Genomic DNA, 10,486 nt, shown 5'->3' with positions numbered 1-10,486 from the left:
GGCATTGTCAGCATTCAGTTCTATGATAAAATAAAACTTGTCATGGTTTACACAACGCATTAAAATTGGAAATGTTTGTCTCGGTCTGGACTGTTTATGGTGCGAACCTGAAAATTGAATCACCATGCCAACAATGGAAAAGCAAAAATTTGTGGGCTAGACATGTCATACTGCAAACTTCAAGAAAATGACCACCAGGCTGTGCCAGTGAACTTACAGGTAACATGTTAACAGATCTTTAGAAATTCACATTTTCAGTCTGGATACAAACAGTCTGTGTTGTAGTTGAGTCTATTCATAAAGTGCAGTCAAAAATGTTCAGGAAACTACTCCTTTCTGAAGCATGCCACTTATCACAAGACTGAAAATATTTTGCCCTCTTCAGCCAGTTATTTAGGTAAATTCAGTCTTTATACCGTCAAGGATTCAAATTAGTTTGTAAGTTCTTCAGCCAAAAAGACAAAAAGTTGATGTCCAAACTATTTATTTAAAAACCAACCATTTTCTTATCACATGAATGGGTAACAAGCATAGTTCGCAATGCCACACTGATTTCCACTATTCCGAGCCATCTTGATGTAGCCTCCATCGCCATACTTCTTGCCCCAACTACAAATGGAATTTAGACTCATTAAAATAAAAACCTCAAGTTAGCATTGACATTTCTTTTAGTGCTATACTTGCCTGTTTTTGACCAGCCAATAATCTTGTCCCTTAACAGTGCCAAAGCCCACCACCAGTACGCCATGGTTCACACTACGGGTGCAAGAGTGGTCTCGGTACACACCTGAGGAGCACAGAAATACAACCAAAACTAAGTTCAGGTTCAACCAATACATTTACAAACATCCTTGTGTAAAAACTTTCTTCCCAATTGAACCCGGGTTGTTTTTTAAGCAGCATTAAAGCTTAACTGCTCACCATGACGGTAGAAGCTGAACTTTGGTCTTGAGGCATCGATTGCTACAGAAATGGGACCAATGGCAGCAATAGCTGCCTTCAATGCAACTTCATCTCCCACTGGTAGATAGGCATAGCCAGAGCAGTTTGCAATCCGATGCATTGGGTCATACTTACATTGACCACGCTGAAAAGAAAGCAAAGTCCAAGGAAATGACAGCAGTCAGGATTAAAAACAACATGTTTATCAAAACAGTAATAGACCATAAGTCTAACGCTTACGCTGCCGATGTAGGGGTAGGTGGAGTCAGATTCTATGCCTTGACTAATGACATATTTGAACGCATTTGTCATGAAACCACCATTACACCCACTATTCCCATATTTTATGGTGCAATCCACCAGATTCTGAGGACTGAGGGACACCAGGACGCCTGTGGTCTTCTTAAGTTGCCCTTCGAGAGCCCCGACTGCACTGAAGGCCCAACAAGAACCACACAAACCCTTAAAGAGATAGAAAAGTTACATGGATTAAAAGTAGTTGGCATCTGATTAAAACTGGTGGTAACTTTATGTCAATTCACATGTCTTTTGGGTGTCGTCTACTACCACCTCACCTGATTTTTGACATCAGTTACCAAGCCTTTATCCCTCCAGTCCAGAGATTGTGGTACAATCTTGTTGACCCTGGTACCATGGGATGAAACCCTGTCCAGATCAGTGGGCACAACGGTGCCCAGCAGTGTGCCAGTGATTTCGTCATTGGTCTACAAACAATAGTTTCTCATAAGTAAATCAGACAACAGATAACTTGCTAAGCAAAAAAACAAAAAAAAAAAAAACCAAGTCAAGTAGCCGTTGTTAAAGCCATCGACTTGTTGTAGTGGAAATATAAAACTGTTAGCCTACTCACCAGGTCTCCCAGGTGGTTCATTGCCAACTCATAGGTGTGTAAACCCAGAGAGGCTTCCAGGTTATGGACATTAATCATATCCAAGTTTTCTTCCCATATTCGCCTGCGGCCAAGCTCCTCAAGCTGGGGGAAAAAAAAAAAAAACAAGCAATAATGTACTCCAATCTGCTACCCTTAACTTCTCAGTTTATCAAATCCAACCCATACCTCCTGGATTTACAGGTATATTGGATATTAGCATAGGATTTCCACGCATAAACAGTGTTTAGTCGCTAATTGTTTAATTCATGATTGAATGCTTAAAGACCTGAACATTTCAGCAGAGTTAGATTAAAGACTTCACCTCTTGGGAATACACTTTATCATGCATTTTCTTCCATAGTTCCCAGTGTGGATCCAGTTCTGACTTAGTGGAGGCTGCAGCAAAGCCACACAGGACTGTAAAAAGCACGCTCCAAAACATCTCTGCATCAAGGAAAAACATTCATTTAATTCTGCAATAACTGTCCAAGTTAGTGTCCCACATGAAACTAAAGGCCTGAGTCATGCTTATATTTGCCAGCTGCAGCAGCCTTCATCAAAACTAAACTTTAACAGCTGATTTGAATTACCTTTATGGAGCATGGGGAAAAACACTGACCAAAACATTTTTATACGTCAAGGTTTAATCATTGTTGCACTTGCATGAAAGACATTAAGAGCATAATGTAAGTTATAATTAACTTGAACAGAAATGTTGGTTGATCAAAGTTACGATACAATTTGTCAAAATTGTAAAGGATTGCTTACCTACCAGGTATTTCTCATTTTCCTTTGACCTATATTCCAATATTATAGACTAAAACACTGACACAAAGCCAGGTTTACAAAGTAGTCCTCCTACCTTGATGACAGAGCAGCTTTATCATCAGAATCTCCTAATTATCAATACGTCACTGGCTGCACACCTGCAAGTCATTAACCCTTGATGATTTGGCCACTTTGGAGCTGTGGAAAGTGAAAACTAGCGTATACTCAGCAAAGGCAAAGCTTCATCCGACTGAAAGTAAGAGGCTGCTGCTTGTTTAACTGTCAGGAAATTAAATACCATGTAAATTATGTTGTGTTTCTAAAGAAGAGGATGAGGGCCAATTTATTTTTATAGTTCTGACTTTAAAGTTCAGAGGAAAAGTCATAATTCAGACTTTTATCGCACAAATGTTTACAGAGGCAGCAATCCTCTTCCTTATATTTCTGTCAACCTGAAAAATGAAGGAACAGTATCTCTAGTGTTGCTGTTTTTATAGGCTACAAACATCTGAGGATAATAAAGAAGTGTGCATTGGCTGCAAACGCTCCTCTGTTAGTGCTGTGGTAGTGTGCCGTCTTTAAATTCTACTTGAATATTAAGCAGAATAGATTAAGTTGGCTCAATGTTTTCTGCGTGTACTGTAGATAAAAAGGACTGAACTCGACAGTGTAACATTTCACATCTCAGTGTTTTTAGATTTGATTTTTTTTTAAATCGTCAATACAAAATAAAACCTGATGAAAAACATACAGCCAGCAAACAACATATGAATGGACACTTTATTACAGTACTACATGAATAGCCATTGAAAAAAGATGGCAGCAGGAAAAAAAATTTCAATCTCTTTATCCTATGACTACGAGATATGCGCGTGAACGCAAGATAGTTCATGTTTATCATTCCTTCTTAAATTTCTTCAATAATAAGTACATTGACAGGTTGATATGTCTTAATGTCATTGTATCCTGTTATATATTGACTTTAAGGGCTTTTAATTTAGATACATATGTGACCAAAACATTTTTGAATGGACACAATCTTTATTTTTTTTTCTAGACATGTTTTAAAGTTAAAGAAGTTATTTAGACTTCTAAAGTACTTTTCTGAATGGCAATGAATAGTCAACTTTTTTAGCTTAGTTTTTAATGTAGTATAGCATAAATATGACCATTGTTCGATATGAAAACGACTGCCCCCTGATTAATAAAATAACTTAAGTCCTGCTCTCAAAAGGGACAGGAGACATTTTCACAGCGTAGGGTAGATTGCAAAGCTGGCAATGCCACAGAGATTCTTCTTGTTTCTGGCAATTCGAATGAAGCCTTCTTCTCCCCACATTGTTCCCCAACTGGAATGATAAAAACAGTTATCATACACTAAACATTGTCTGTAAGTGTAGAGGTAGTCCTTTGTTTTCCCATTCATATTCTGAATTGAGAGAAAAACGTACCTGTTTTTCACAAGCCAGAAGTCCTGTCCTCTGTCTGTACCGTAGCCCACAACCAGCACGGCGTGATTGGTGAAGCGAGGGTTGCAGTTTGGAACATTGTACAAACCTGAAAGATACATAAGGTTAAAAAGATTTTTAAAAAAAAACAAAAGAACAACAACATGTAAAATAATAAAATTTTTGCTGTTTTAGGCTTTAGTGTCAGCTTGACTTATTTAACTAGAACGTCACACTTTAAATTCACTCCAGTAATCTTTGTGTTCATAGCTGCTTACAGTTTATTGGTTTGATACAGTGGACATTTTAAAGGAGGTGAATAAAGAACACGTTATAAGAACAATGTTTGCCACAGAAAGCTGAGCTCATAGTTTCTATAAGATTAAAACTAGATGTGCAAAAAAATGTAACAGATCAATGATTTAAGTGTATCATCAGTGCCTGTTTGTTTAAAAGCAAAAGTATAGTAAACTATGCACTTAGCTTTTACTTTTCAAAAAAGAAAGAAAGTATTTTGCTCGCCTTTAAATACACATTTAACGCAAATCTCGCCTTTGAGCCTCCTCAAAATATGACCTCGTCTCAACGTCACATTTTAAAGATTCCACAGCTGAAGTATAAATATTCCAGCAGAGTAACGCTTTTTGACTGCAGAGTGATGGCCTTTCACAAATGTTTTGAGAAAGTGATGACTTTATCAAGTTTTGTAAAAGGGACATGAGAAACAAAAGATAAATATTTAATTGTGTTAACCCTAGAAATCAGTTGTTTTTGCATGGATCATGTTCTTTTTTCAGTCTTCTTAATTTGGCAAAGCTGTAAAAACCGGACATGTTCAAGATATTTCAACCATGAGGCCTGACCTGTTTTATTTAATGGAATATATAGTATAAACGATGACACACTTTTAGGCATAAATGTCAGCTACTTTAACGTTCCACGGCTTCAACCCTAACCAAGATCAACAATAACAGTAGCAAACCATTAAACAGTATTTAACCTTTGAAGTGAACCTCACACTCAAGGTTGTGCAGACTCACCTCCTCGATAGAGATGAAAAGATTTCAGCATTGCGTTCACAGCCACAGACACCGGTCCAACAGATGCTACAGCGGCCTGCAGAGTCTTCTCATCTCCATATGGGAGGATGTGGAAATCAGAGCAGTAACCAGCTTTTCCTGTGATGGAATAACGACATTTCCCGTTCTGCAAATAAGATAAGAGAAATAAATCGTTAACAATGATTCCTGAATTGGTATGTAGTCACAATTTATTTACAGTATAAAGAAATGGTGCAAAGAAACATGCTCACAGCTTAAACTAAACGGTTTGATAAAATACACTCAAACTAATGTTTCATTGTTACAAACAATGGAATCCTAATTATAAAGCAAATCAAATATAGAAAGGCTTTTTTAAAATTCTGATGATCAGCTAATTTGTAGTATTGATTAGTGAGAAAGAAAAAAAAAACAAGAAGGGAAAGAAGGGAACGCAATCAACAGGAGGAAATGACAGCTAATGTGTAGGAAGTAGGTCAAGTTTTCTGAAACCCCACAGTTTATTTAAAGGTAATTCTGGTTTTCTGATATTGAGGATGACCTTGTGTTCGTAGGGGTAAAACCTCTCTGAGTCGACTCCTTGGTTGCGGATGATGTATTTGAAGGCTTTAGAGATGAATCCTCCTCTGCAGCCATGGTTTCCATCTGAGCCACTGCAGTCCACCAGGTTCTGTGGACTCAGAGGAACCATGACGCCTGTCCGCTTCTTCATCTGACCCTCCAGAGACCCCAAAGAGCTGAAGGCCCAGCACGACCCGCACATCCCCTTGAAAGTAATATAACCATGTTTAGTGTCGCTGATTGACATGCTATTTTTCCCACATTTTAAAAGAACAGATCTTTGACTTTCACTCACCTGGTTTTGGACCGGACTGACCAGGTTGCTCTTCCTCCAGTCTACACTCTGAGGTATTGATATGCTGCTAATTTCCTTTAAAGAGCCGTTTCTGAAGTTTGATGGCTCTTCCATCTTCAGACCATTCAATTTCTCATTGATTTCCTCAGCTGTCTTTGTAGAGAAAAAAGATATGTAATATAAAATAGTAATATTATCCTGCTAATAACTGTTCTCATGTATACTTTATATATATTACACATTCCTATATTTTGTATTTGCAGTGCTGTAGTTACACAATAAACATCTTTCAGTGTGTGCTTTGAATATTTTAATTCAGATCAAATATTTTAAAATATCCTCAAGAGGTGTTTGTAGTCTAAACACTATCTGAGAACAACAAGGATCTTTAAAAAAAAAAAAAATTGGGTCCCCTCACTCCCAGCCCACCACCAGGTAATGACCCTTTTTAAAGTTTGTGTCTCATATCTTTGTTTTGGGTTTTCTTTTTTTTTTACAGATGATGTCCCGAAACCTCCGTGATTTGGTCATAAAATTAACAAGTTCCTCTGTTCATGATCATGTGGGAACTTGTGCCTTATTAAAAATACAGAAACTAATGATGCAGAACCGAGCATCATTTGGGTTTAATTATTCTAATCAGCATATCAGCATGCAGTCCTCCTCTGTGACCAGTATGTGCTTAATTAGGCTTTCATCACAGTTTTATAATCTCCTTTTTTTTGTCTCAAAAGTTGATTCATTGATTGATTTCATTCAGGCTCTTGTTTTATTTTGAAGTTGTTCTCTCTCTGGGACAACAAGTACTTTCAGTACCAGCTTTCTTTGTGCATATTAATAATTAAATTATTCTTTTCAATCAATCCCATGGTCATAATTACAACTAAAAGCTTTTTATTTTATTTTATCAACTTCACTCAAAACAGGTTCAGCCCACAGTTCTGTTGTCATTCTTTATGTTCCAGAAATTTTGTTGTACTTTACTCAACCCAGATTTTATATGCTGATTGTCCAGATTGTTCCATGCCATGCTGGATTAAATTCATCAGATGGTAAAAGATAAGATTAGAGCTGCTCTATAGGTTTGGGTTGAAATCAAGCAGCAGAGGGTGTACAGATGGTTTAGATGCAGATTAACTGTGCTGGTTGGTGACATGCATCTCTCATCAGCAGACATCAGTTATGAAAAGCACATGGTCATGATCCAGTTAATGAGGGCTGGTCTTTAGTACTAATATATGTCATGTCAGGCAGTTTTTATCCACCAGAGGGCGCTCTAACACATTTCTGTTCTCTGGTGATCAATTATTCCTCTTAGTTGGTCATCAGAAAATCCCTCAGCGCTTCATGGATAGTATTTAAATATTGAGCTACAGAGCTATCTTCATGTTGTCAAACTTTTATGATTTTTGAGCCACGTTGTGTTTGCACCAACCAGTATGTGGGGCAAAAGGATATATCTGACTGTAGCCAAGGACTTTTTTTAAGGTTCACAAAGGACCTATCCAGTGCTTGTTTTCACTACCTAAAAAGTGCCCATTTCTAGCCTAAAGAAAAGTCTGTTACCCACGGTTGTGCTAAGCTCAAGGTCATGGTTGCTATATCAAAGCAGAGGGTAAAGCAGAAGTAAAACTAAACTAAGAAATAATCAGTAAATCCAAAAATAAGAATGAGAATAAGTAATGTGAAGATAAGCTTGAGGGCAGCAGAGGTGGCTGAGTCTAATGACCTAAAACTGCTGAGAACTTTGCTGTCTTGTTGTCTTATTGACTTTTTGACTTTACTGCACTTGCACTGCAACCCACAGCCAAACAACAGCCAGAGTTTTCTTTTTTTTACTGCTTTTCTCATGTTAGCTCTCAACCCACTTTCCTTTGTTATGTTTCAACGAACAGGTTTTAGGTCATTCTTTGAGTTATTGCCGTAGATTCAAGCAGTTAAAGAAAGAGCGAAAATACGCAAATAATCTGCTTTGATTCTCTTCAGGACTATTCATATTCAGACTACAATTTTAGATGTGAAAAGGAGAGGGAGGAGCCAGAAAACATAAATTGTTTCTTCAGAGTAGATTGGTACCATGTCAGACAGATGATTGAGTCCCATCCTGAAGCTGTGTTTCCCTGCTGAGGCCTCCTGATTGTGTCTCAACACTAACAGCATGTTCTTCTCCCAAACCGCTCTCCTGAAAACAACCTCAGTCTGAAACAAAAACACAGGCTCCATGATCTCACCGTATGTGTTTATATAGGTGTCTGCAGATAGAAGGAGAAATGTTTTCACCGTCTCACCTGATTGTCATAAACCTTGTGATGTTTTACTGTCCACTCTTTCCACCATTTATGTAAGGCAGAAGAAGAAGAGTGGCTGAGATCCAGGGAGGCCAAAAGTAACATGGCACACAGAGTGTGCATCCTGCAAAGGTAGAAATGATGTAACTAATCCCATTATACAAGCACTCATATGAAAAATAACTCACCATCAAACAAGTTGATTAAAAGCAAACTTAGTCAACAAGGTAGTTTTAGCTTTTCACTTTTGGGTATTTTACATTTTGTCTTGTCAGAAATTGAGTTGTTCAGAGGCTTCAGACTGTTAGTTTGGCAGAATTGATATTGTTTATACTTACTACCATTGCAACGCCACAGTGCATTCTTTTCTTACTTTTTACCAGAGCAGGGTTGAGATTATGAGTTGTCTTCCAATTAAAGCCACAACCAGACTATAAAAAGATTGAAGCCCCACTTTGGTTCAAGTTCCTTGATTCTTTTATTAGGTCTTTTTATACTATAAACCCAGCTCCATGGTCTGATTAGAACATCTTCTGCACACTGACTTTGAATCTTCAAGAATAGATGACTCGAAGTCCGAATACCCGAATCTAAACACCTGCTGCCCTTCACCGGGTGATTAAGAAACTAACCTTGAGTTGCAACAGCTCTTACACCATAACAAGCAAGGTTGTGCAAAGTGTGTCAACCCAGTAAGAGAATTTTAAACTCGATTCAAACTCTCAGGAAACTTTGATTTAACAAATCAAATTCACCAAAGTATACGTGCCTGCGTCTCCTTTCTGCAGTAGACTTTCCATGTTGTTCATTTGAACAGTTCTTCTCTATTACAACATAGCAAAGTGAAGTCTGTCTTCATGTGAAAGTCAAATGAAAAGAAAAAAGTGCCGGGCTGTGCTCAAGCATCAAAGAGATTTGTTCCCTTTCAAAAAGAATGTCTGGATTTCTTTTATTTTCTTCTATAAATCTTTTCCCTCATAATGCACAATCTACACACACTATTTAACTTTAACCTTTGACACGCATTTGGTATAGATCATTGCCAAACATCTTAACAATACTATCGATAAGAATAAACACTTGACGATTACCTTGTTGCAGGATGCTCAGCAGTGTAAAGTTCCGTTAAGAAAAGTGCATACATTTTGGTTTTACAAAAAACCCTTCACACTTAAAAGAGGAAGTTTACAGAAGTTACTCCTCACGCACACTGTTCATTTGTTCCCTGTTTTTCGGAGCATCTACTCTCAGGCTTGTCATGTGAAACTAATTTACAAACAGCTGCAGAGGCCAGAAATACCCATCACTACCAGAGGGGAAGGGACAAAAGCTATATGATAGAATTGCATAAAAACGAAACCCATTGTGCTGGAAATTTTGAGAAAAAGGAAATGGTGTTTAAGGCAAACAGAATTGGTCTCAGAACAGAACCATGGGGAACCACAAACCAGGGATTTATTTGGAAAGGTATATTTGTTACCTGTAACAGAAAATGTCAGAGTTTTTCAACCAATTAATGTGGTCCACAGTATCGAAACCTGCACTGAGATCCATTATAATCAATACAAAGCTTTCTCCTGCATCTCTTTACATAAATTGGATATTAAAAAGTCCTAGAAAAGCTGATTCTGTTGAGTGCAATGATTAAATATGTAGCTAATAAGACAGGAGGATATTATGTAATTAGGATCTTACATTTCACAGAGCCCTGTATTTGGCATCAGCACAGAGTTTGTCTCCCTGAATCCGGGGTTGGACAAAGATCTGCTGATTAGCGCAGGTTCCCTGAGATAACAGATGGTGAGGTCCTGACTCAGCAGCGACTCCTCTTCTGTGGTGATCATGCACCTTTTCTGACGACACACATTATTACTGAAACCGGCAATAGAGATAAATACTCCAAAACCTTATTGGTTTATTATTAGAATTAATAATTCATTCAATAGGACGTGAGAGTTAACGTGTAAATGTGTTTTATTCAGATGGTGGAGCAGTGTGGGGTTAGTTAGTAGCTTTTCATAAATTTAGAAATTCATACCTGAGTCTGCCCAATTTACAGAGCCCACAGCAAGTGACTTAAATTTTAAAATAGAAGATGTTAGATCAGTCTCAGGAGGAATACTATTCGGTGAAAACAAAGCTAATTTTTAAGCTTTTTTTTCAGGTAACATTTTACAGTATGCAATTTACAGGCAATATTTATTGTAAAAAAAAGGTATGTATAGAACAGT

The 10,486-nt window shown here is 37.6% G+C and overlaps 2 protein-coding genes and 1 long non-coding RNA gene across 6 annotated transcripts; 1 reads left to right on the top strand and 2 right to left on the bottom strand.

Moving 5' to 3' along the window:
- Positions 1-467: 467 nt before the first annotated feature.
- LOC306839014 (cathepsin S-like) lies at positions 468-2,702 on the bottom strand. Its single transcript, XM_079367478.1, has 8 exons — positions 2,607-2,702; positions 2,157-2,278; positions 1,814-1,936; positions 1,518-1,667; positions 1,183-1,404; positions 922-1,087; positions 685-787; positions 468-609 (listed from the first exon to the last, which is right to left on the bottom strand). The coding sequence occupies exons 2-8, from the start codon at positions 2,274-2,276 to the stop codon at positions 510-512; spliced, it is 984 nt and encodes a 327-aa protein (XP_079223604.1). The 5' UTR covers positions 2,277-2,278; positions 2,607-2,702; the 3' UTR covers positions 468-509.
- Positions 2,703-2,705: 3 nt separating this feature from the next.
- Positions 2,706-5,755, top strand: LOC306839015. The gene is made up of 3 exons (XR_013781143.1): positions 2,706-2,858; positions 5,133-5,305; positions 5,666-5,755. It is a non-coding gene; the product is annotated as an uncharacterized lncRNA (long non-coding RNA).
- On the bottom strand, positions 3,490-9,463 carry LOC306839012 (cathepsin K-like). Of its 4 annotated transcripts, XM_079367476.1 has the most exons (8): positions 9,347-9,463; positions 8,256-8,379; positions 8,044-8,166; positions 5,968-6,120; positions 5,653-5,877; positions 5,091-5,256; positions 4,054-4,159; positions 3,490-3,951 (listed from the first exon to the last, which is right to left on the bottom strand). In XM_079367476.1, exons 1-8 carry the CDS (start codon positions 9,397-9,399, stop codon positions 3,852-3,854), a joined length of 1,050 nt encoding a protein of 349 aa, XP_079223602.1. In that variant the 5' UTR covers positions 9,400-9,463; the 3' UTR covers positions 3,490-3,851. The 4 variants fall into 4 exon arrangements, with proteins under 4 accessions (XP_079223602.1, XP_079223601.1, XP_079223600.1 ...); XM_079367475.1 differs by having other exon boundaries at positions 5,653-6,120; XM_079367474.1 differs by having other exon boundaries at positions 3,490-4,159.
- Between the last annotated feature and the right edge of the window lie 1,023 nt (positions 9,464-10,486).

This window comes from Symphodus melops, assembly GCF_947650265.1.
Source record: "Symphodus melops genome assembly, chromosome: 18".
In the NCBI taxonomy this organism is placed as follows: Eukaryota; Metazoa; Chordata; class Actinopteri; order Labriformes; family Labridae; genus Symphodus; species Symphodus melops.
The sequence above is the reverse complement of the archived record's forward strand: the minus strand, read 5'-3'. Positions and strand labels throughout refer to the sequence as shown.

Excerpts from the sequence above, each read along its gene's own strand:
- LOC306839012 (XM_079367473.1), bottom strand. The coding sequence starts at position 9,399 with ATGTATGCACTTTTCTTAACGGAACTTTACACTGCTGAGCATCCTGCA. Across the intron at positions 8,167-8,255 it reads ACAAGGTTTATGACAATCAG|ACTGAGGTTGTTTTCAGGAG; the intron begins GTGAGACGGTGA and ends TTTTTGTTTCAG. Across the intron at positions 5,257-5,652 it reads TTTACCCCTACGAACACAAG|AACGGGAAATGTCGTTATTC; the intron begins GTCATCCTCAAT and ends TCTTATTTGCAG.
- LOC306839014 (XM_079367478.1), bottom strand. The coding sequence starts at position 2,276 with ATGTTTTGGAGCGTGCTTTTTACAGTCCTGTGTGGCTTTGCTGCAGCC. Across the intron at positions 1,405-1,517 it reads TAACTGATGTCAAAAATCAG|GGTTTGTGTGGTTCTTGTTG; the intron begins GTGAGGTGGTAG and ends TATCTCTTTAAG. Across the intron at positions 788-921 it reads GTTCAGCTTCTACCGTCATG|GTGTGTACCGAGACCACTCT; the intron begins GTGAGCAGTTAA and ends TGTGCTCCTCAG.